This window comes from Gobio gobio (assembly GCF_949357685.1).
Source record: "Gobio gobio genome assembly, chromosome: 2".
Classification (NCBI taxonomy): Eukaryota; Metazoa; Chordata; class Actinopteri; order Cypriniformes; family Gobionidae; genus Gobio; species Gobio gobio.
The window spans coordinates 12,986-39,280 of NC_137098.1; the positions used below are offsets into that span (position 1 = coordinate 12,986).

Genomic DNA, 26,295 nt, shown 5'->3' on the forward strand with positions numbered 1-26,295 from the left:
GTCTACTAATACTCTACTAACACTGTAATGAGAATTGGTAGACATGTAGGTGCAATGTTATAGTCAACAGAATATGTTAAAGGGACCATCAAAATAAAGTGAAACCATTTTGATTACATAATACATGATGGGAAAAATACACTGATAATTCGGACAACAAGAAATCATAATTTTCAGCTGAATAAAACACTTTTTATAGAAAATATTGTATTGCTATGACCTGTAACATCTTGTGATCCATGACAATGAGTAACAAATTATTAAAATAATACAAAATATAACCTTTTAAAAAAAGCAGAAAAAAGATGACTTTGTACCTGCAATTATAGAATCACCCATATGCAAGCCTGTTCTAGATTTAGCTATATCAGAGGTAAAGTGAGGTGAAGTAAATGGCCAACACAATTCTGATATCTTGACTTCGAAGGAATTTAGCCCCACTAATCTTGTGTGTGTTTTTACACATTTATGCCAATCTTCTCCACCCTTAATGATGTAACCTAGTTTCAGAGCCCTATAAAAGGGCAGCTTCTGCCTTGTCAAAGAGAAAACGACTGTTGTGTTGCTGGTGAAGTCTCTTGGGATTTACAAGACTATACAAGAATAGTGAGTATATCATTTAAAACTTGTTGTAGCTAATGTTTTGTCAGCATTGGGGCAATTAACAGGCTTAATGTCATTATGATTGATGTGTGGCAGCAGTAGCTTGAATTAATCCATGCAGCCTTTCGTTAGTAATTCGATCTAATACCAATTACATATATAACAATGATCTGTACACGCACAAATGTGTCTAAATACACAATCAGTGTGAGAATTAAAAATATTGTGGGGGATATTATTTTCAGGACAACCCATTTCCATACATCAATATCTGTACAATACCAGCGCTCTCAAGTGTCACGCATTGAGCGTGACAGTCACTAATTTCGGTCTTTTGTCATGCACTCCCGCCACACATTGTATTTCTCGCACAGAAAAACTATTCATCATATGTTTAATATGCCTCAGCGCCCAAAATGTATCTGGCCGCGCCGCTCACTCTATGGAACCGGGCAGGAATCAAGCACGTCCAGGGTTGCCAGATGCCAGCAGGGTTCTCCAGCCCAAAACTTTGCCAACAACCGCCCAATTTTTTTTGGCTTGTTTCTCGTTTAAATAGATTGAAATCATTAACAAGCTTTAAAATGACCCATTTATCGACTAGCCTATCCGATTTCAGAAACAACATTCAATGAAATGAACGCAACGGTCCTTGTATTTTTGCTTCCATTTTTCGTTTTTAACCATGGAAACAAAAACAAAAATGGAATGGTTGTTGTATTTTTAAATACTATGTTGAATAACAAAATTTAAATCAAAACGTAGGCTATACACAAATTCCATGCACACAAAATTAAATAACTTATTTTTGGATTTTTTTAAATTACGTTTTGCATTTGGAAAACAAAATACAGCCATTTCTGCTTTTTTTCTTTTAAACAAAAAAACAAGCTGCACCCTTTTTTAAATTTCATCTCTCATTCCGAAATAGAGTAATGAATGAACAAAAAAGTACACGGACCTTCTATGCTGTCCATAGTCATTCTATTGATTCCAGAAGAAAAGGCATGGGCACTTTTAGAATCTGTGTAGGCCTATTGACGCAAAAACACTAGAAAATAAATTGAGCATATTTACAAGTCAAGTCAAGTCAACTTTATTTATATAGCGCTTTTAACAATGTAGATTGTTTCAAAGCAGCTTTACAGTGTTAAACAGGAAAATAATGCAGCATCATTTTATTCAGCTGTATAGCCATTCTGGAAAAAACGCTGATGTCATCAGTTCATTTCAATTGTCATACAGTGACAGTGTGGGCTTTAGATCAATAATTAGATCAGTAATTTAGTTTAAATGGTTAATTTAGTTTATTAATTAGATTTATTTCGATGTTTAGTTGAAAAATGTAGTGTCCCCAACTGAGCACGCCAAGCCAGAGGCAATTATATTTATATTTATTTTTATATTTAATTATATTTATATTTATTTTACACATATAACATTTTAAAATAAAAAGTTATAAATCACTTATATTATTTTTAATAAAATAATAATAAGGTATTAGGAAAATTACCTTGTATCTGCTAATTCTTTTAATCAGTGTAAAAAAAAAAAAAAAGAAACAGCGTTTCCATATTTTATTTCTGGTTTAAAAAAGGAAAACAGAATGGACGCAAAAGCGTCCTCAGTCTGACCATTATACTATTAAACTATAAGCTTATGTTACGGAAAATAATGTGATCAACTTAGGCGATCAATGAGTCTGTTTATGGTCAATAAAAGTCGCTTGGAACAAAAGCAGCCTATCATGAAAACATTGAAATAATTGAAATGTTAAAGTGGGTTATTTTGTATGTCCATATATCCACTCAAATAGCCACATGAAACATGCATATGCATGAATAACATTACATGAAACTCGCATTGAACATATTATTTATAGAACGTGTCAGTGCGCTCTTTGCAGAAGCAGAACGTTGGCGCATGGCGGGCCATCTCTACACAAAAAAATATTTTCATACGCTAAATATAATAGCAAACTTGAGTTTAACACCTGTGATTTTGAACAATTAGGCCTAATATCATAAAGCTATAGCCTTTATACCACGAACCGATATGAGCTGAAGGTAGTGGGAGGGAGCGTCTGTTGTGAGTTTACGCCAGGGCACGTCAGCCAGCCCAGAGCTGTAGAGTGTGTGTGTGTATGTGTGTGTGTGTGTGTGTGTGTGTGTGTGTGTGTGTGTGTGTGTGTGTGTGTGAGAGTGAGTGAGTGAGTGAGACTGCTGCCTGCTGAACAGAGGGTCGCAGGAAGAAGGATCTGAAGTGCCGGTACCTCGGTTACAAAAAACCCGCCGAACTGATCCAAAACCAGCCCAATTTTTATCCACCCGCCCAAACCCATTTTTGCCCGCAAAATAGATTGCGAAACCGCCCAATATGGCAACCCTGAGCGCGTCTCCCCTGGAGTTCTTAGTCGAGCCTGCCACTTATCAGCCAATCAAAAAAAAAGAAAGAGGCTGCACAATAGCCAATCAGAAAACAGCATTATTGTATCTGGGTAAGATTTAACGCAACAACCAATGAAAAAAAAGCATATCCTCGTTCACCCACAGAGAAACCACTGGAGCTCCGAGCATCACTTTGAGCACAGAGTCATGATAAGGGTTAGGGTTAGATAAGTCATGATCTCCTGTTTTAATGTTACAACGAATTCACAACTTGTTTGACACAAACAATGACAACTTGACTGCTGTTAGAGAATGTTTCCCAGATAATCAGCGTCAGTTTTTCATGAGTGTCTGAAACTTAGCCAACAGTTTTACAGCCTGTTCACTGACAACACCTGCTCAGAACAAAAGTAGTCTAGGCCTAGTTATTTTTTCGTTATCACACGATGACTGACATTTTGTCATATTAAACATCTCTCTCTCCAAATAGGCTTAATAATTTTATTAGCACTAAATAAATAAAAGTGTATTGCATTGTCGATGTTATACGATGCTCTCACTCACTCACTCACACACACACAAATGAATAAAGGGAAATTTAAGTCTGGTCTTGTTTTAAAGAAGACACTAAGCAGATTATTGCTGAAGTGAAAGCAATTCAAAATATGAAAGTATGAAAAAGTTATGGAAGTTTAAATTGACTGTAAATGAAAAATACTGTACTAAATATTTTTTATTTTATATAAAATATATATTTTACAAAAATGTTTTACTCTAAAATTACTATAAAATCAAAGTCATACGTCTAACTAAGTTGTGTTCCAAATTTGAAGTTCCCATGAGATTTTGTTTAGGCGCTGTACCAAAAATAGCCACCGGGTGTCATTCAAATTCCATTGGTAGTTTTTTTTATGCATTTTCCTGTAAATTTCTGTCCAAATATCACCATAACAAAACAGTCACCAAATACCAGTCACCAGACCTTTCCGATGAGATGTGTTTTGTCAAGATTATAAAATACTTTTTTGATTATAAAGTAGTTAAAATACATTTTGTAATATGAAATGACACCGCCCACTAGGGGAGGAGCCCGCTAGAAGAATTTAGAGTACCGTTTCCATGGTTACGCAATGTCCGATTTCAAAATGGTTTTCACGGGATGAATTTTGAGTTCGTAAGCTTTCGAATGATACCTCATTTATGATTATTACTCAAATATATGATACCAAAAAAATGCGATCAATAAAAGAGCGCCAGGCGTCCCGCCAATTGTGTTCAGTGATCCTTACCAAACACAACAACACCCCCATTGTTGTGTTTGGGTGGGGGTTGAGATGTCACTCTTGCCTGTCTTCAAAACTTGAGAGCCCTGCAATACTTAAAGGGGTCCTATTATGCTTTTTCAACTTTAGTTAGTGTGTGATGTTGCTGTTTGAGGATAAAAAAATATCTGCAAGGTTACAAAGTTAAAAGTCCACTTTAAAGGGAGATATTTTATTTAACAGAATCCATTTTAAATATGAATATAGACCCCGGGCAAAACGTTCCTACTTCTGCTGAGGTGTGTGATGCAGACGGCCCAAATTCATGGGTTCAGGATCAGCTGACGTAGGCAAGGTCTAACCCAGAGTGGTGTTACTAGTAAGCTCTCCCACCCTCCAGGGGGAGCGGCCAGCCAGAAAAAAATCCAAAAAGGCAACAAAAAATAAGTCAGAGATAGGGCTTTCTGACAATGACCACAATGACTGACGAGCCCAAACCAGGCAGAGTAGGACAGCAGGAGACAGAATTGAGTCGGTAGAGAAACAGGGTAGCGCAGGAGATCCGTGATCAGCGATAGAGGGCGAGACCAGGGCTGAATGCAGTGGGAAAACAAAAACTAAAAGATGAAAACAAATTGGCAAATAGTCCAAGATGACACGGCCAGCCTTAAGACAGAATCCAACACGACAGGACACAACACGGCAAGGCTAGAGCGATTGCTTGCACAGAGAACACACAATGAACTGGCCCAGGACAGCACACAAGAGAGGATTAAATAGGAGGGTGATGATCTAAATTGATACAGAACAGGTGGAAAGATTGAAACACTAATGAGGTAATGAATGGGATAACAAGTGGGCGGGACAAGACACTACAATGACAGCAAGCACATATTGAACTGTCAAAAGAACCCATGTGCTCCCAAAACACAAAACAAAGACAGGAAAAGAACAGACAGGTCAGCCCAGGGAGGTGACAGCGCTGGCCAGTAGAAAAGCGGCTAAAGAAGGCTTAAAGGCTCTGGTTTCAAAGAATAGCACAACGGCAAACGTGTCAAATATAAACACCTCTGCAAACGGACGAGGAGCGCACGCAGTCAGCAGAGGCTCGCGCTGCGGAGACAAACGAAAGTATAAACAAGGCTTAATGGATGGAGATGGCAGAAAAAGATTGTACATTCGCGAGATGGACATATGCGCATTCCGTTAGTTTGTCAGATATAAGGACAAGAAGAACGTAATAGTCAAATGCAAATGCAGTCAAATGCAACCGAAAGAACTATCAACGTCGCAAAATAGCAGTAGCTATTACATTTAAAAAAATATGTTTAACGGACTTGGATCGTTTGAGATTCATCCTTTCTTGCATTGTCTTGAGCCTTCACTTTGCCAATTATATGCTATATTGTTAGTAGCCTGGAAAGCCCACAGTCATTATGCCTCGTCATATCTCCTTCTACTGGATGTAAACGGCTCTGTAGTAACCTACATTTTGTCATTTAAAGGGTTAGTTAACCCAAAAATGAAAATTCTGTCATTAATTACTCACCCTCATGTCGTTGGACACCCGTAAGACCTCCGTTCATATTCGGAACACAAATGAAGATATTTTAGTTGAAAGCTGATGGCTGAGAAAGGCTTCAGACAGGCCTCCATTGGCATTCAGTACATTGACACTTCCAAGATCCATGAAAGGCACTTAAAACGTCGTTACAAATCTCACCACAGTGGCTCTACAATAACTTTACGATGCGACGACAATAGTTTTTGTGCGCAAAAAAAAATCAAAATAACACCTTTAACCAACTTGTTCTCGACTTCCGTGTGTGCCTCCACGATGCATGCGCGAGAATATGACGTAGCGCCGGCGTTCGTGAATCCATGAAATACACACTTTAACCCCATTTTGAGAACTACGCCGAGACCTAAAGCACGATCAATGTAGAATCCAACAGCTTAGACACGCGCGTCTTCCTCTGCTCGTAAACAAATCGCTTCTGGGTCATATGTCCGAACGCCGGATCTGCGTCATATTCTCGCGCATGCGTCGTGGAGGCACATACGGAAGTCGAGAACAAGTTGGTTAAAGGTGTTATTTTGATTTTTTTTTGCGCACAAAAACTATTGTCGTCACATCGTAAAGTTATTGTAGAGCCACTGTGGTGAGATAGACTTTGTAACGACGTTTTAAGTGCCTTTCATGGATCTTGGAAGTGTCAATGTACTGAATGCCAATGGAGGCCTGTCTGAAGCCTTTCTCAGCCATCAGCTTTCAACTAAAATATCTTCATTTGTGTTCCGAATATGAACGGAGGACTTACGGGTGTCCAACGACATGAGGGTGAGTAATTAATGACAGAATTTTCATTTTTGGGTGAACTAACCCTTTAAGAATGTTAAGTTCTACTTCTGTAGTTATGTTGGTGAAAGTAACTCAAAAGTAATACAGGAGTAATGTAACGCATTACAATTCTGAGACAGTAATATTGTAATATTAAATAACAGTAACAAGTAATCTATAATGAATTATAGTTTTGAAGTAACTTGCACAACACTGGTAAAGTCCAATGTTTTTGTGAACAAAGAAAACATCATGATCATACCTAATAAACCATAATTCATGATAAAGTACTCATCTTAATGTTTTAATAAAGGTGTTGTTCATGCATGAAGTCATGAATGAAAAACTTTTAACTCCTGTTAGATCCTGATAATTCATGAGATATTAATGAATGTAGTAATACATGAGCCACGGATGAATTAATGCATGAATTCATGACAATTCATGTACACGTACCATAAAGTGTTACCAATGTTTCTTTATTTGGAAGAAGGAGGTGTTGATTTTTAGATCGGATGTCATGACAGTGTCGAAAATGAATACATTACAAGAAAGTTATAAAATGCTTGGAGTCTTCTGTTCTTGGCTCTTCTTCAGGTCATTCTGAAAGGAACAAGGTCCTTGTTTTGGCAAAAAACCTGGTAATAAAACTTTGCTACGCAGTGTTCAAGTCAAATGTAGTTCATTTTTGTGGTATTTCCATTTGTCTTTACAATCAATCTAGTAATAATAGATGTTACACTTCTTACAGCAGTAACATTGTGACTTCTCTTACAGTTAGAGGTGAGAATCGCTCTCTCTTCCACTAATTCACTCACTCTCTCTCTCTCTCTCTCTGTCTCTCTCTCTCTCTCTCTCTCTCTCTGGACTTTGTGTGATATTCTTTGGTGGTCTCAGCATGTTTATATTTTCTCTTAAAAATCATTGTCTAATTTTTTGCAGAACAGCCATGGTGATCTACACAGTAACAGTGAACACTGGAAAAAGGCTTTCGGCGGGCACCACAAGCAGTATCTCCATCCAACTGCGTGGAACTGAGGCTGAGAGTGAAGAACAGATTCTAAATAACCTTAATCAAGGATCGGTAAGTGCACCCAATTAAACCAACAGTAAGGATTTTTGTCCAAAAAACATCAGTCAGAATACTTGAATGAAAAATATCTGGGGAGAAATGTAGTAATGATAAAAATGTGCAGTTCCCATTCATCTTAAAATTCCCATATGTCTGTGCAGGAAAGTACATTTGAGATAGAAACGAGAAAGTCCCTGGGAGAGCTCATAGCTGTCAAGCTGAACTTCAAGCAGTTAGGTCATCTTTGCAACGAGTGGTTCTGCAAGAAGATCTCTGTCAACACGCCTGAAGGTGACAATATTTTGTTTCCATGCTACCGCTGGCTTGACTGTGGCGAGATTCTTGTTTTAAGAACTGCTCAAGGTAGGCACTTCTGTTTCAGGTCATGGCCAACATTCAGATTTACTGGTGTACTTGAAAGTTCAGTAGTAATGTCTAGCTATGTAAGCTGTGCACGCGCACACACAAACATACACACTTTTGTTTATTGCATTTGTGTCTTCACATGATCGAGAGATAATGTCTGAAGTGTCAGGTGCTCAGATAAAGTATAACTCCTGCACGGTCAGGACTAAAGATGACATCTATCAAACTGCTAGCCTAGATTTGTTGTGATGTTCATTGAGTGATGGCTTGCAGACATACTGTGTATATATAGTCGTCATTCAATTGTTTTCTTCATTTATTTTTTGCATCTAAGAAGACTGTGACTTGTCTATAGGCTAATGCACCCATTAACCATTTTAGATAAAGCACATTTGTAATAAAATTAAAGGGGTAATGAACTGGCTTTTTAAAAAAATGTATACTGTTGTCTGAGGTCAACTTATGATTTTTACATTCAAAAACATTGTAATGAATAAATGAGACTATTTTCTACCCTGGTTTTGAGGCTCTCTCATGACACACTCGGTTTTGATGGGCGTGCCGCACTGAAGACTTGGAAGTAAACGCCCACAGCTAGGATTGGATAAGATTTGCATATTTAATGAGCTTCATCTCCCCTCAGTACGTGTGGGAATTGTTTTGAAAGTGTCTAGAGAAACGCTCACAGGGCTTGAAAAACCCTTATCAAACAAACACAATGATACATCTCTCATCCACCCGCAATTGATTGGAATGTTATTTTTGTATTACTTGGCCCGGCCCGATCAGTGAATATAACCGCGAAACGTACACACACACCTGCGCGCGAGTGAATAGTAAATAGTAAAATGCGTTATTTTACTATTTAAGACATTTTCATAGCCCGTATGAAAAACACAGCCCCGGGACGTTGGGCTTTGCAAGCCCTGGCCCATAACGTTACAAGTCCAAGTCTGATCACGAATGAAACAATAACACCTCAAATAAAGGATTCTCCAGCCTTTGACAGCGTGCTAAGGTATGTTCAGTTTGACACGTACACATAATCAATACGATCTGTAACAAGCAATACTATCACATATAAATAACATGTTTACTCACAGTGTTTTCACTCAGTGTGGTCCTGTCGGATCCAGAAGGCCCTGCATTTTGTTTTAATCTCAATATGTCTGCAAATCCAGTCTCGACCTGTATCTTGTTTACAAACGATTCTGGGGTGAAATGAAGCGAACACACGCGCAATGTCTTACACACGTTAGCTGGAACCGGCACGTTTGCTCGGTAGCTCGATCATTTAACTCCACGAGTCGGTGGGCGGAGCTACAGAAGCAGGCGTACATATGTATCTGTTGAGGTGGCGTTTCTGCGTTCTATGACGTCAATGGTCGACAGATCTTTCGTTTTCTGGGCCTGGTGTCAATAAAAGCTTTTCTTTGACTAACAAGGAAGTTTTCAGCTCCGAAACTTAAGGATATTCTTATATCATGATGAACTTTTATATATCAAAGGCTCAAGGGAAAGTTAATCTCAATTCATCACCCCTTTAAAGTGTCTATAATAACAATTTTAAAAATCACATGGATGACAAGTCATCATCCTAAGATCAAGTAATAATATATACAGCACAATGTCCTTTTATAAATGTTTTAGTTTTCAAACATAAACAAAGCATTTAGATTGTGAATTAATGTTTCCATTTCAGCTTTACTTGTGTTCCAGGACAGAACAGAAGGCCAAAGACACAGGACGAAGCAGCTAGAAAAGCGACAAGAGTTATTTGGGTTTGTGGGCAGCAGGCTAATACAAGTTGTGTGTGAAAGTAAAGAGTCTGCTTTGTGTTAAGTTGTGTTACATTTATTCTGTGAAATACGTTTGAATATATTTTACTCCCAGGTGGCGTGTGTATGATCAGGGCATGCCTCAAATTATCGATTGTGACGATGAAAGCCTTTTACCAGCTGAAGTCCGATTCTCTTTCACAAAGTCAGTGGAGTTTTTCTCCACTGCTGCAAAGCAGTAAGTAACCCTCCTGTAGGGTTCATCTCTTGTTACACACTGTTCTGTGTTCACGGGTCTGCTGGACCCAAATTATTGGGTTTTTAGAACAACACAACCATAAGAATTTAGGGAAACAATTGAACAGCTGTTGACTCTATTATAATCTCAATTCCAAGCAATATGGACAAAAGGCCTGTTAATGGTTAATATTTGCCATATAGGCTTCCTCTTCCATATCACAAGTATGGGCATTGAGGCCCCTATCATTGTAGCAGAAAATGAGGAAGAAGACAGATTCTCGATATTGGCGAACAAAATAAGTATTACATGATAAATAATGGTTACATAATTACAGAAAATGTATTCATTTTAAGGTTTTAAAGTGTAGTTTTGTTTAATGTAATCATTTGAAATGAGTTTGCAGCAGAAGTTACAAACAGAGGAAATGTTTAGTGCTGTCAATGTTGTACATGTCAGTGTATGGAAACGTAGGTAAATGTAGAACCACACTTTACATGAAAATACACATCTCGTCAGATCAAGTTGCAGAATAACTGATTAACAAACCAATAGTGTGAATAAGAGCTTATCTTTAGAACAGGGGTTCAAATTATCTTTATTTGTACTGAATTAGTGGCAGTTTAGCCTTAATTATTGGCTTATTCTGGTCAATAAACTTGAATATCACTCAATAAGTGCCATAATGAATGAGGATCAAACTTTCACTTTAGAATAGGGGGTCAGATTGTCTTTATGACACTATTTTAGCAATTTTCAACAGCAAAACCAGCAGTAATTAAACATAATTACTAGCTTATTGTTGAGTTTTTAACAGAATGGCACAGAAATATAATTACATCACTACACAAAAATGGTCAGGAATTCTGAGAAGGAAGACCCAGATGCAGAATAAGTGAGGGGTGTAATTTATTGACTGCATTATCAGCACAAGAACACAGTCCAAACAATAGGGCAGGGCACACAACTGGAGAACAGGTTGGTAAAATAACGGGTAGCACTTTATTTTAAGGGTCCAGAATAAAGTAGAGCATTAATTCATTATTAACCTGTTCACAATTAAGCATTAGTTAGAACACACAAGTAATTAATGATTAACTTTACCTTTTAAGGGTCCTGAGTTATGCATTAGTTAAGCATTAATAAACTAGTACTTAGTGATTTGCTCGTTCACAATTATGCATTAGTTAAGCATGGACACAAAAGTAATTAATGGTTAACTTAACATTATACTAAGGGCATATTAGTCATTATTTACAACATAATTTGCCATATATTATTTTTGTGTAGTCAAGTAATTATATTTATGTGCCATTCTGTTAAGTAAATTGAACAATAAGATAGTCATTATGTTTAATTACTTTTGATTTTTACTGTGTGTAGGTTCGTTTATCAGATGGTAAATCAATTAGCTGACAACCAAAACTCCTGGGAAAGCTTCAGGACACTGGAAGACTTCTATTCTGGGATCAAAAACGAAACCATTGGTACATTCTGAAATGAATGAACTGTTCAAAATGACTATATTGCAAATAAAGTACTGTCTGTAGTGTAGCATATGTTCTGACATAGCATGCTTTGCAGAATATGTAAAGGAGCATTGGGATGAGGATGAGTTCTTTGGCTACCAGTATCTGAATGGCTTCAATCCCATGATGATCCAGCGCTGCTCAAAGCTGCCTGAGAATTTCCCCGTCACAAACGACATGGTCAAAGACTCCCTCAGCGGGAGCAGCTTGGAGCAGGAGCTGAAGGTACGCTACTTTCTACTGGCAATGATTTGGAATGACTGCTTTGGTTTTGTCTAATCTCCTGTGTTTCTTCATAATTTTTTGTGATCTACCCCCACACCCAGAAAGGGAACATCTTCCTGTCCGACTATAAGATGTTGGATGGGCTTGTGGGAAATGTAATCAATGGCAGGCAGCAGTATCTCACGGCTCCCCTGGTCCTGCTGTACTGCAACCCTCAGGGCAAGATGATGCCCATCGCCATTCAGGTGAGTATCTTGAATCTGAAGTGCTGATATGGATTAAATGCGTAGAAGGAGAAGCTCGCAGAGACTGAAGGAACGCATTGAAGCCGTGTGTAAGTGTTTTTTTTCGAATTACTCAGTTTGCTGGATTTGCTCAGCGTATTACACTCTATCAAGTGGATACATTTCGATTCTGTAGTTATTTTTGGATTTATAATTTTACTGGCTAAGATAATTGTATTTGAATTAAAACCAGTGCTGTTTTAGCCGTCGGCACTCAAATATTATTGCAGGATATTCGCACGAGTAAGTGATAGTTTCGTTTTGGAGCTGAGCCATTGACAGGCTGTTACCTTGATTGTCTGAGCGAATTACAAAAGCATCCTCACCTGTTCTGAATGTAGTGATTAGTATCTATTTAATACGCTCTTTAACGCTGGTGCGGAAGCGTCAGCGGGAGCGTTCAGCGTCCTCGTGTGAAGACCGAAGAGTGTAAAGACCATCGACTCTACTCTGCGCGACTCCACTCGAGCAAGGACACGACAAGGCACTTGAGAATAGCTTTCCTTCTACTTTGTCCACTTTGTGTTTTCATCTGTTTATTTCTCTAACCCCTATTCACTATGTGCTTCCAAATTGCTACTATTATCACATACACCCGCAAGTCACGCTCAGTACATTCTAGGCGACGTAATCCGAATAATCTGCAAAGTGTACCTATTTCCTCTGCTACATTAATGTCCATTCCAATTGGTCTGTGGAATTGCCAGTCTGCTGTAAACAAAGCAGACTTTATTCCATCTATTTCTGCTCATTCATGTCTCAGTCTCATGGCTCTAACCGAAACCTGGATCAAACCAGAAGACACTGCCACTCCTGCAGCTCTCTCAAATAATTTCACTTTTTCACACACCCCACGCCCGATTGGGAGGGGTGGAGGTAATGGTTTGCTCATCTCAAATGATTGGAAATTTGAGCCCATTCCTTCCCTATCTGGCAACTGCTCATTTGAATCAGACTCAATCACTATCACTCACCAGGCTAAAATCCATGTTGTAGTTATTTATCGCCCTCCAGGTCAACTGGGGAACTTCTTGGAGGAGTTGGATATTTTACTCTCTCACTTCCCTGAGGATGGCACTCCTCTGGTACTGCTTGGTGACTTCAACATCCACCTTGAAAAACCCCAGGCTGCTGACTTCACCACACTTTTGACTTCATTTGACCTTAAGCGAGTATCTACTACAGCTACTCACAAATCAGGTAACCATCTGGACCTGATCTACACACGCTGCTGCTCCACAGACAACACTTTAGTTACTCCACTGCACACCTCAGATCACTTTCTCATCACTCTTAACCTCATACTGACTCCGGACACAACACACACTCCTCCGCAGACCACCTTTCGGCGTAATCTACGCTCGCTCTCTCCCTCCCGTCTATCCACTATGGTTTCATCCTCACTCCCTCCACCTGCTCACTTCTCAGCACTAGACACTAACAGTGCTACTGACACTCTTTGCTCCACTCTAACATCTTGCTTAGACAACCTCTGTCCCCTTTCATCCAGGCCAGCCCGCGCCACCCCCTCTGCCCCCTGGCTGTCTGATGTTCTCCGCGAACATCGCTCTGGACTCCGGGTGGCTGAGAGGAAGTGGCGCAAAACTAAAAACGCTACTGACCTAACCCTGTATCAGTCTCTTCTCGCTTCTTTCTCTACTAATGTCTCCACTGCTAAAACTACATACTACCACAACAAAATCAACAACTGCTCCAACTCTCGTGCACTTTTCAAAACATTCTCTTCGCTTTACGGAGGCACTGAGACAGGCAAGAGCAGCCTCCAAATCCACAGTACTTATCTTACTAGATTTGTCTGCTGCTTTTGACACAGTTAATCACCAGATCCTCCTGGCAACTCTCATGAAGATGGGCATCTCAGGAACCGCTCTCCAGTGGTTCGAGTCTTACCTCTCAGGTAGGTCCTTCAGGGTGTCATGGAGAGGTGAAGTGTCTAAGTCACATCATCTAGCTACTGGAGTTCCCCAGGGCTCAGTGCTTGGACCACTTCTCTTCTCCATCTACATGTCATCATTGGGATCGGTCATTCAGAAACATGGCTTTTCCTATCACTGCTATGCCGACGACACTCAACTCTACTTCTCATTTCAACCTGATGATCCATCGGTTGGTGTTCGTATCGCCGCCTGCCTAACAGACATTTCAGCCTGGATGAGGGAACATCACCTGCAACTCAACCTTGCAAAGACAGAACTGCTTGTGGTCTCAGCCAAACCAGCGCTGCATCACAATCTCTCCATTCAGCTAGGATCATCAACCATAACTCCGTCCAGGACAGCCAGGAACCTTGGGGTTGTGATTGATGATCAGCTAAAATTCACTGACCACATCACTGCAACAACCCGGTCCTGCAGATTTGCACTATTCAACATTAGGAAGGTTAGACCCTTCCTATCAGATCATGCCACACAACTACTGGTCCAAGCTCTTGTTCTCTCCAGACTGGACTACTGTAATGCTCTTCTTGCGGGCCTTCCGGCATGCACTACCAAACCCTTGCAACTGATCCAGAATGCAGCGGCGAGGTTGGTCTTTAGTGAGCCGAAGAGAGCACACGTCACGCCTCTCCTCATCAGTCTGCACTGGCTACCAATAGCCGCTCGCATTAAATTCAAGGCACTGGTGCTCGCCTTCAAAACATCCACTGGCTCTGCTCCAATATACCTAAACTCGCTCATTCAGACTTACACACCCTCCAGGAACTTGCGTTCTGCCAGTGAACGACGCCTTGTGGTGCCATACCAGAGAGGCATGAAATCGCTGTCACGGACCTTTTCCTGGACCGTTCCCACCTGGTGGAATGACCTGCCTATCTCAATTTGTGCGGCCGAGTCTGTAGCCATTTTCAAAAAACGTCTAAAGACACTTCTTTTCCAGCAACACCTGACCGATCGAGAATAACACTTATCATTCTATTCATTGTCTGTCTGTCTAGTTTATTTAAAAAAAAAAAAAAAAAAAAATTCTGTTCTGTGCTAGACTAACGTCTCGGTTACGGATGTAACCCTCGTTCCCTGAGGAGGGAACGGAGACGTAACGTTAGTGACTAACGAATGGGGGTTTCGCTTAGAAGCCTATCAACTTCGAGTTTTGAGAAAACGCCCAATGGCGTGCCAATGCCATGGGGCATGCGGAATTTGCATACGTAGCTCCGCCTCACTGCGTGAGTATATAAGGAAGTACGAGGCAATATCGCATTATGTTACCTGCTTGAGGAGCCAAGACTGAACTCCTGCGTTCCAGGCAACACAGCTCGATGTGGCAAGGGGACGTTACGTCTCCGTTCCCTCCTCAGGGAACGAGGGTTACATCCGTAACCGAGACGTTCCCTTTCGTTCAGTCACTACGACGTAACGTTAGTGACTAACGAATGGGGGTCCCAATATAATCCCGCCACTCAGCTGTCTTCCAGTGCCCTGCGTAAGTGTGAGTACCCTGTCGTAAGACTAGTACGGACGAAGGACTCCCACTTAACACAGGAATACCAAGGTACACTGGGAAGCATATCCCAGTGAGGGAATGCCAAAGATGCCTACCCGTGGGGAGGACTTAAGAGACACATATGACCCGGAGAGGGTTGCATATGGAAGATCTCTAGGGTACCAGCCGAAGGTGGATTTTTAACCCTAGGGGTGGCGGGGACACGCCAAGGGAAGAAACCCGCTCACTGCGGAGACTTACGGTGAAATACACATGTGGGGGTCGCCGGAGGGAACCATGCACATGGGGCACCTGGCCGGACATGAGGGTCTGGGCTCGAAAGGGCAGACTGAACTGATGTCGGCGTCGACAGTGCTGGAGGAGCTCAGGGCTCTCGGGGAGCTCACCTGAGGAAAATATCGCACGTATCCAGTCCGTGGAGTGGAGTGGCGAGCAAGCGAAGACACCTGAGCCTGGCCCATCACCGGCCCCTCGGGGGGGCGAGTACATAGTCGGACACTGGCTCCACTCGGAGATTGTAGAATCTGGCGAATGTGTTGGGTGTCGCCCAGCCTGCAGCTCTGCAGATGTCTGCTAGCGAGGCGCCATGCGCTAGAGCCCAAGAGGAGGCCACACTCCGGGTGGAGTGTGCCCTCACACCAAGGGGACATGGTCGGCCTTGCTGCTGGTAAGCCAAAGCAATGGTGTCCACTATCCAGTGAGACAGCCTTTGCTTTGAGAGAGCACTTCCCTTCCGCTCTCCACCATAACAGACAAAGAGCTGGTCTGAGGTCCTGAAACACTGCGTCATGTCTACGTAGGCGCGGAGAGCGCGTACTGGACAGAGCAATGCCAAGGCTGGGTCTGCCTCCTCCAAAGGCAGCGCTTGCAGGTTCACCACCTGGTCCTTGAACGGAGTGGTGGGAACCTTGGGCACATATCCAGGCCGGGGTCTCAGGATCACGTGAGAGTTAGCCGGCCCGAACTCCAGGCACGCTTCGTCAACCGAAAATGCCTGCAGGTCCCCGACCCTCTTGACTGAGGCCAATGCGGTCAGCAGAGCCGTCTTCATAGACAGAAACTTAATATCGACCGACCGCAAAGGCTCAAAGGGAGGTCTCTGCAGAGCAGTTAACACTACTGCGAGGTCCCAAGAGGGTACGAGAGGAGAGCGAGGAGGATTCAGTCTCCTAGCTCCCCTCAGGAACCTGATGACCAGGTCGTGCTGACTTACCTTTTTGTTCTCCAAGAGATCGTGGTGGGCAGATATTGCGGCCACATATACCTTGAGGGTGGAGGGAGACAGCCTTCGCTCCAGCCCCTCTTGGAGAAACTGAAGCACGGACCCGATCGGACATTTCCAGGGGTCTTCTTGGGGGGAAGAGCACCAGGTGACGAAGAGGTTCCACTTCAACGCATAGGCATGCCGAGTGGACTCTGCCCTAGCGGAAGTGATGGTGGCGACCACCGTAGGTGGTAGGCCACTCAAACCTGCCGGGTCCCGTCTAGGAGCCACACGTGGAGGTTCCAAAGGTCGGGACGCGGGTGCCAATGGGTGCCCCGTCTCTGAGTAAGGAGGTCCGGTCTCAGAGGAATAGGCCAGGGAGGGGCTGTCGCAAGGAGAATGAGTTCGGGGAACCAGGTCCGGCCGTGCCAGTACGGGGCGACCAAAAGGACCTGCTCCTTGTCCTCCCTGATTTTGCACAGAAGCTGTGCGAGTAGGCTCACTGGGGGAAACGCATATTTGCGTAGGCCCCGCGGCCAGCTGTGCGCCAGTGCATCCGTGCCGAGCGTGCCCTCGGTCAGGGAATAATACAGGCTGCAGTGGGAAGAGTCGTGGGAGGCAAACAGGTCTACCTGTGCGTCGCCGAACTGTTCCCAAATCAGCTGAACCGTCCGGGGATGGAGTCTCCATTCTCCCGGGAGAGGCTGAAACCGCGAGAGCTCGTTGGCTGCGTGGTTCAGGACTCCCGGAATATGGACAGCACGAAGGGACCTCAGGCGCTTCTGACTCCATAAGACGAGATGGCGGGCGAGTTGAGACATGCGGCGGGAGCGTAGACCGCCCTGGTGGTTGATGTACGCTACTACGGCCGTGTTGTCTGTCCGGACAAGCACATGTTGACCCTTCAGCAACGCTCGGAAGCGGTGCAGGGCGAACCGTACTGCCAGCAACTCGAGGCAATTGACATGCAGGAGACGCTGGGGTCCTGTCCAGGAGCCCGCGGCTGCTTGTCCATTGCACATGGCACCCCAGCCCGTGGCAGAGGCATCCGTCGATACGACAACATGCCTGGAAACTCGTTCTAAGGGCACACCGGCCCGTAGAAAGCTGAGGTTCGACCACGGGGTGAGTGTCTGTAAGCAGGCCCGAGTCACTTGGACCCGGAGCGTGCCAGACTGCCATGCCCATCTCGGGACTCGATCGCGAAGCCAGTGCTGAAGCGGTCTCATATGAAGCAATCCGAGCGGCGTTACCGCGGCTGCAGATGCCATATGCCCCAGGAGCCTCTGAAAAAGTTTCAGTGGAACCGCATTCTTGCTCTCGATTTGTCGGAGGCAAGTCAGCAGAGACTGCGCGCGCTCGCTCGAAAGCTGCGCGTACATGGCGACCGAGTCGATCTCCAACCGAGAAAAGAGATCCTCTGCACGGGGCAAAGTTTGCTCTTCTCCCAGTTGACCCGAAGGCCCAGACGGGTTAAGTGGTGGAGAACCAGATCTCTGTGTCCGCAAACCTGCTCTCGAGAGTGGCCTAGTATGAGCCAGTCGTCGAGGTAGTTCAGGATGCGGACCCCGTGCTGCCAAAGGGGCGCAAGGGCTGCCTCGGCGAACTTCGTGAAGACGCGAGGGGACAGAGATAACCCGAATGGGAGAACTGCGTACTGGTATGCCCGCCCCTCGAAAGCAAACCGTAGGAACGGTCTGTGTCGAGGAAGGATGGAGACATGGAAGTAGGCGTCCTTCAGGTCAATCGCTGCAAACCAATCGTACGGACGAACGCATTCGAAAAGGCGTTTCGCAGTCAACATCTCGAACGGAAGCCGGTGAAGGGATCGGTTCAAGATGCGAAGGTCCAGGATTGGCCGTAACCCACCGGTTTTCTAGGGTACAATGAAGTAGGGGCTGTAGAACCCCGACCTCATTTCGGCTGGAGGGACAGGCTCGATCGCACCCTTCGCCAGTAGAGTGGCAATCTCCGCACGCATGACGGGGGCATGGGCCCCGGTCATGGTATAGCGGACTCCCCTGTAACGGGGAGGAGCCTGCGCGAACTGAATCGCGTAGCCGAGCCTGATGGTCCGGGCAGCCCAGCGGGACAGCCCCGGAAGCTGAAGCCAGGCTTCCAGAGACTGCACCAACGGGGTCATCCGGATGACAGACGTACCCTGGGTGGGGCAGCGAGGCAGCGTTACCGGCGCGGACAGGGGAGGCTGTTGGGCGTCCCCGGGTCGGAGCACGGTTAACGGCTGCGCCCTGACAGAGGAGACCAGGGAAGGACTCGCGTTCCACTGGGGTCTGCTCTGCCAGGGGGCTGGCGACAGAGAGGGATGCGAGTGGCGAGACCCGAGGGTGGCGCGCACTGTCATCACCGGTCTCTGGGTGCTCAGAGACAGGAACATGAGTTCTTCCCAAGCGCTGCTAGCCCGGGGGCCAGCAGCGGAAGGATTTTCCCCCGGCCCTCCACCGGGGGAAGGAGAGGCCCTGCTACCATCCCCTGGGAAGAACTGGAACCCATCTCTGAGTTGTCCACCTCCATCCTGGCGTCTAACCAGTCTGGGGAGCGGACTGGGCGACATCCTCAACCACCTCCACGGCGCGGCCCAGGTGAAGGCTGCTGCTGGGGCCGGGCGGGAAGAGGGAGGGCGCCCTCGGCGGCGAGCGGACTGAGGCGACTGGGCCGGCGGCTGGTGCAGCAGCTGGCCGCCGGGGCAGTACGTGTTGCAGCCTCAGTCTGCTCTGGGGCGGCCAAGAACTGTTGGGCGCAGTTCTCAGCCGCGCCGCCGAAGAGGCCAGCCTGGGATATGGGTGAGTTGAGGAGGCGGGCCCGCTCAACGTCCTCCACATCACCAGGTAAGGCCTGGTGTTCTCCCGGACCACAGCTGTGGACATCGCCCGACCCAGGGAGCGTGTGGCCACCTTCACCGCCCGGGGGCGGGGTCAGTTGCGGCACGCAGCTCAATGAAGAGCCCTGGGTCGGCTCCACCCTTGTGCATGTGCAAAGGGGCGGCGGCCTGCCCGTAGCACTGCGGGACCACGCCACCGAAGTAGACGAGCCCACAGGCTTTGGGGGGGGTGCTTAGGACAGCCACACCACGCCACGTCAAAGCCCTCTGTGGACACCGTAGTGCGCAACAGAGAGTTCAACAGTGGGGGGGGAGGGGGCCCCAGTGTACCCTAGGCCGCGGCCCCATCAAGGGCAGAGAAGGCGGAGGAGGCCACCAAACGGTCGCGAGAAGCACGGGGACTTCCGGGACCGCGTGATCTCCTCATGCACCCCGGGAGCGAAAGGCATTGGGGGCGGGGCCCAACAGCTGTCGGGTGCCGCCCCCAAAAACCAATCGCGCAACCACGAGCACCCGCGGCTGGGCGGAGTTCCACACCAGCGCGAGACTCGCGGCTGCCCGAGATAACATGGCTGTCAACTTTAGGTCAGATCAGGCAGTGCTGACACACCCGGAGGCGGAGCACAACCTAATCGTCATCCCCAAAGGACTCCAGCCCACCTTGGGATGCGGCGATCGACATCTCACTGCTATCCGGAGCGTGAACTGAACGAACGGGGCGTCAGAGACGGGCCGTAGATTCAATCCAACACTCGCGGAAGCGATGTATAAGAGGGGGGTGTGGCCCGAGGAATGAACGTCGGGGTTCTTAATACCACAGCACCGCCCTCAGGTCACCCTGGCCACCAGCCAAAGTACCATCTCACTCGGGGACGGTAGATTGGGGTGTGGCAGAGGGGACTCTCTCTCCTCACGGAGATCATTGAGTCTCGACCGTGACATCGCGATGGTCACGCCCCCGCAATGGAAACGTGACACATCCGCAAACACTGCCCGTGCGCGCTGAAGCCCAAACACGCTCGAGCAGTGAATGCGTCCTCAGACAGCAGCGGAAAATCGATCGCACCCGGAAGTGCACGGGCGAGCCGTCTTGAAAAAGACGTGCCACGCGCAAGCTCTTTTTGTGAGAGGAAAACCTTGCAGTCGATGCCGAAGCGCCCAGGGAAACACACACCAGCTGTCAGGCGGACCACTGCACAGATCAGCAGGCAGGAAGTATGCGATCACTGGAACGCGCCGTCACACCAACACCGACTGGAAAGCTGCTCGTCTCGAAGAAGCTGACAGAGTCTCAGAAGGCTGTAGGAGTGAAGAGGTAGGTACTCTTGGCTCCGAAAGCAGAAACATAATGCGATATTGCCTCGTACTTCCTTATATACTCACGCAGTGAGGCGGAGCTACGTATGCAAATTCCGCATGCCCCATGGCATTGGCACGCCATTGGGCGTTTTCTCAAAACTCGAAGTTGATAGGCTTCTAAGCGAAACCCCCATTCGTTAGTCACTAACGTTACGTCGTAGTGACTGAACGAAAGGGAACTGAGACTTGTTACAGCACTTGCATATTGCTGATATTGTTGCCCTTCGACTGCTCTAGCTGCTTCTATTGCCCTCATTTGTAAGTCGCTTTGGATAAAAGCGTCTGCTAAATGACTAAATGTAAATGTAAAATGTAAATGTTAAATGCAGTTTAATGAATCTTGAAACATGAGGAAAATAAAAGAAACAAATTAAATGTAATCTGTAATATACAACCGACGAGTAGGCAAAATGATTAAACATTAAATAAACCTTTTGTTTAGGATGTCAATGTCTTCCACTGCATGAAAAGTGGGATTTTCGTCAGTATGTGGCACTGTAGATTGCCGTGAAACTTCAGGTTTACGACTGTGCACGGCAATTTGCAGGCAACACCGAAAACTGCCGTAAATTGACGTGGGCCTTGCTTGGCAGTTTTCCCCCCATGACCCCCCCTCCCCTTAATTCTAGGGGAGGCTTTATCATGTAAATGAACATGCTGTGAGCTACACAAATGCAAATCTGAGTATAGCAGCAGGGGGAGTTTTATCTAGGTTCTGAATTTTTTAAACTAAAACATTTTAAGTTAAATGTACTCGTTTTAGTTCACATTACTACATTTTTAGGGCAACCAGTTTGCTCCAATTTTTTAAGTAGATTCAACTTGTCCAGGCTAACAGAGTACATACAACATAAATTATATATTTATTATTATTATTGGGGTTTACATTTATAATGAGCCAGGGGGACCAATAATGATTGGTTTGCAGTGATCTGCCAACCAATCACGAGGGATTTTTCTTTTTTAAATGTAGTGGCTTCAGCCAATAGTGAGTGAGTAAATTCAAGTCTGGCCGTTGACTCTCTGGTTTCGCTGCTATTCATATGCAAATTAGAGGCGTCGCACCTCCGCGGGCTCTCTCAGCGGGGGGCTCTCCACCTACGTCATGGTTCGTTTACGACAATTTGTGGCACAGACGAACGCGACGTTCGCTGCCTCTAAATTGTCGAAAACTGCCGAAAATTAGGGAGATTTCCGGGAGTATACAGGCGTTTACAGGGTCGAAAATCCCACTTTTCATGCAGTGTTCATAGAGTAATTATGACAGATGCCTCAGAAATCCTGTCATTTTCTTCAAAGAGAGAAAAATCATAACCCAGATTCCCTCAGAAACTGTTTGTGCCATTTTCAAACATGTTCAAACTTAATCTGCACAGTTAAAGCAAAAGCCCAGCAAAGAGAATCCCATCTTCCTCCCATCGGATTCAAAGGAGGACTGGAGACTGGTCAAGATATTCGTCCGAAGTGCAGAGTTTGGGGTTCATGAGGTCGACTTCCACCTGCTGAGAACTCATCTGTTGGCAGAGGTGTTCACCGTGGCGACGCTGCGCCATTTTCCCTCTCCACACCCTCTCTTCAAGGTATTGAATCTGTCGCGCATGAGTTGGTTTGACGTGTGAACAGTGAGGGAACAGTGATTTGATGGTAGGGGAGTTTTTCAGTTGTAGTCTGTGGTCGCAGACGTCTATTTTTCCTCCGAGATGTTGCTTTGTGAAAAAGCCTCCCCTTCAGTATCTCCCTTTTGTAGAGTGGGACTGACTCATCTATAGCCTGTGGACACAGACTACACTGAACATCAGGTGCTTGAGGGGTCACTAATGTCTTACTCAAACTCATTCACCTCCCTGTAACATTTCTCAAAAGACATGTTACAGGGACATGTAGAAATAACTAGAAGCAATAGAATATAGGGAGTCACCTACAAAAGAAGGCTTGTGGGTACAGGTACACACACATGTGCAATAACGCACACAATAAATTAAAATTCATCATTCATTCATATATTTTTTATTTTGTGGAGAATGAGAAGGCAAATCTCTTATTTACTTTTCCTTCTGTAGCTCCTCATTCGCCATACTCGATACACGCTCCAGATCAACATTCTGGCCCGGAATAAGCTGATATCGGCTGATGGGATCCTTTCCAAGGTATGCATATGGCATGGTTAAAGTGGCACTAAAGGTTCAATCTTCAAATATAATCAAATACAACCCAACCCTAACCCTACAAAAAAACTGCATAATGGCTCTTTAGTGTTTTCTGTGATGACTGACTTCTTGAACAATCTACTCTTTTCCTAAATTGATAATTTTTTATTTAACTTTTGGGGAAATTATTATTGGATTTGTGGTTCCAGAACCTTGTGTATAGCCTTTAACCTAACTTTATGTCATGTGTCTTCTCTCCATTAATGATATTACTCTTAGTATGCAGGAGTTGGTGGAGAGCCATTGGTTTATTTCCTGAAGCGTGCTACTGCCTCCCTGACCTACAGCGCCCTCTGTTTTCCTGATAACATCTCTGAGAGAGGCCTGGAGAATGTTCCCAACTACTACTACAGAGATGATGGGATGCAACTGTGGGAAATCATCAACAAGTATGACTACCAGTGGAGTTTAGTTTAGTGTTTTATTGATGAAGTGAAGGGAAGTGTGGCCAAATATGGTGACCTGGTACTAGGAATTTGTGCACTGCATTTAACCCATCCAAGTGCACACACACAGTAGTGAACACACACACACCGTGAACACACACCCAGAGCAGTGGGCAACCAGTGCTGCGGCACCCAGGGAGCAGTTGGGGGTCCGGTGCCTTGCTCAAGGGTCTCACCTCAGTCGTGGTTTTGAGGGTGGAGGAGAGCGCTGGTTATTCACTCACCCCACCGACAATTCCTGCCGGACCTGAGACTCGAACCCGCAACCTTCCGGTTACAAGTCCAACTCTCATTAGGCCACGACTGCCCCCACCAGTTTTTAGGGCTGAACTAATACATTCTGGTGCACTTTCTGATTCATATTTCAACAAATACAGTGTCAGTTATACAGGTTCATGGGTTTAATCGTCAGTGAGCATATGCTGTACATGCCGTGTTGAATAAATTCCTGCTTAAGGAATAAATGCAAAACAAATCTACAAAAAAAGTAAAGCTGTAAATATGTAAACCTGAGAAACATCTGACTGTGAGTTTGGTTACAGGTTTGTTGCAGCTTTCTTGTCAAACTACTATAAACAAGATGATCACGTGCAGAAGGACACAGAGCTACAGCGTTGGATCAGTGAGATCTTCACCAATGGCTTCCTGGCAAGAGATGACTCAGGTCTGTTATCAGTCCGTTATCGACACTGTTGCAGTTTAAGATGCAGCAAGTGTGATTTCTGGTGGAATAAGAATTAGTTTGCATTAAAGGAATTGTTGCTATATCAGCACAATTAATACAAAAAGGTTTCCTTTCTTTTTTGTGTTCAGATCAGTATTTGCACAGCATAGCATAGACATATTTTCTTTGAGGCACAACATCTTTTGTAAACTCCACTGTAATTCTCTTTTTCATGGATAATAATAATTTCAATAATAATATAACCAGGTCAAAAGTTGTTTATAGTTTCTGGTCATAGTTCACTCTCAATTTTTGTGTGTGCGTGCGTGTGTGCATACATACGTGCGTGCGTGTGAGCGTGTCTGCGTGCGTGTGTGTGTGTGTGTGTGTGTGCGCGTGTGCATGTGGAAACATCCTAAACTGAGTTCCTCACAGAAACAGCCTTCCATTCTTCTTCCCAGGAATACCATCATCTTTTCAGACATTGGAAGAGCTTATCAAGTTTGTTACCATGGTGATCTTCTCTGGATCAGCCCAACATGCCGCTGTAAACAATGGACAGGTCAGTTAGTACAAGTCAATTCACTTCCAATCATTTGATTGGCTGTTGAGCTCAAATATCAACAACCTTTCGTTAGTTTTAACTGTTTTAACCTCCAAGATGCTTTAACCCTCTAGAGCAAGTAGACCACAACAACAGGAAAAACCCGTCCATATCCACTTTCCATGGCTTCAGTGATGTTAATTATGTGCTCTTATGATTCTTTGTGAATATTTGGCTTACATGTCACATTTTTCACCGATTCTTTCCCCCCAGTATGACTTTGGTGGCTGGATGCCTAACTTCCCCTCTGGCCTCAAAAAGCCCCCTCCCAAGGAGAAAGGCCAGACCACTGAGGACACGATCCTGGAGACCCTACCGGATAAGAGCACGACGGTGAATATAATGTCAATCCTGAGTCTGCTGACCAATGACTCTGCAGACTATGTGAGTTTGTACATCATCAGGGCACACGTGAAAAGACTGCAATTCACTTTTACTGTGAACAATCTGTGTGTGTGTGTGTGTGTGTGTGTGTGAGAGACAATGGCTTACTGCTTTTATCCTGACTGTTACATTACATAGGACATTTAGCAAACTGTAATCATAGTGTTGCAGTTGCTCTTACTCAATATTAGTGTGCTGTCATACTTTGGGCCAGATTTACTAACAGCTTGCGCCAGTGCAAACCCTCTTTTGGTTTTAAACTACTGTCAGGATTTACTAAAGACACGCAGTGATAAATTAGTGCGGAAAAGGCGCATTGCACATGCATTTATTGCACATGCATTTGTAGGGGATTCCCTTTCAGACACAGTATTTAATGGGAGGAGAGTATTTAGTAACACTTTATGGTAAGGGTACATGAATTGTCATGAATTCATGCATTAACCCTCTCGGCGGTCGCTTTTTTCTTATCAGTGCCAAAGAGACTTTTCATTTTTAATCATTCATGGAAGTGTTATACATCATTATAATCTGTTAAGTTTCTATTTTTTGTGTACAGTCACAATAAAAACGAATTATTGTGCTTTTTGCTAAATAAAGAAATCAAACATGATACACGATCTGCAGGCTCTCTGTCAAAGACGTTCATTCAGAGAGTCTTCAGAAAATGACCTCTAGCTTAGTGAATACTTGTCTCACAAACATGAGACATATGTCTATAGAAACGCTGAAATGTCAGGTTTTAAACACTGTAAACCAATCAAAAACAAATATTCTGTGTTTATGTAATCCGTTTGAAAGCAGAGAGATGTTAGTCGTTCCTGAGCGGCTCATTATACACTAATGCGACCACGGAGCACCCGTTCTATTTAGATTCAAATACTGAGGCTCCGGAGTCGACGCCCACATCGCACATCACACATCAACTCAAACAAACACATCAAGTACTGCATTCCTACTTCAACTACATCATTTTGAGAAACGTTTAATATTCCTGGAATAATTCTCCATGAAAAGCTGTTCATTTGTTCAAAGCTGGTC

At 44.6% G+C, this 26,295-nt stretch overlaps 1 protein-coding gene across 8 annotated transcripts in view; it reads left to right on the forward strand.

Moving 5' to 3' along the window:
* Nucleotides 1–394: 394 nt before the first annotated feature.
* LOC307120970 (hydroperoxide isomerase ALOXE3-like) overlaps nt 395–26,295 on the forward strand; it is a 29,725-nt gene continuing 3,824 nt past the window's right edge. Inside the window, exons 1-16 of one of the 8 annotated variants that reach the window (XM_079808292.1) lie at nt 545–606; nt 7,191–7,234; nt 7,345–7,376; nt 7,536–7,677; nt 7,827–8,028; nt 9,734–9,812; nt 9,925–10,047; nt 11,431–11,534; nt 11,632–11,801; nt 11,903–12,046; nt 22,326–22,529; nt 23,010–23,096; nt 23,376–23,545; nt 24,145–24,266; nt 24,728–24,828; nt 25,084–25,254. In XM_079808292.1, the coding sequence (XP_079664418.1) occupies nt 7,543–7,677; nt 7,827–8,028; nt 9,734–9,812; nt 9,925–10,047; nt 11,431–11,534; nt 11,632–11,801; nt 11,903–12,046; nt 22,326–22,529; nt 23,010–23,096; nt 23,376–23,545; nt 24,145–24,266; nt 24,728–24,828; nt 25,084–25,254 (1,812 nt within the window). In that variant the 5' untranslated portion in view covers nt 545–606; nt 7,191–7,234; nt 7,345–7,376; nt 7,536–7,542. Of the gene's footprint in view, nt 607–7,190; nt 7,235–7,344; nt 7,377–7,535; nt 7,678–7,826; nt 8,029–9,733; nt 9,813–9,924; nt 10,048–11,430; nt 11,535–11,631; nt 11,802–11,902; nt 12,047–22,325; nt 22,530–23,009; nt 23,097–23,375; nt 23,546–24,144; nt 24,267–24,727; nt 24,829–25,083; nt 25,255–26,295 lie in introns of all 8 variants that reach the window. The other 7 variants (XM_079808296.1, XM_079808291.1, XM_079808295.1 and 4 more) reach the window with 7 other exon arrangements.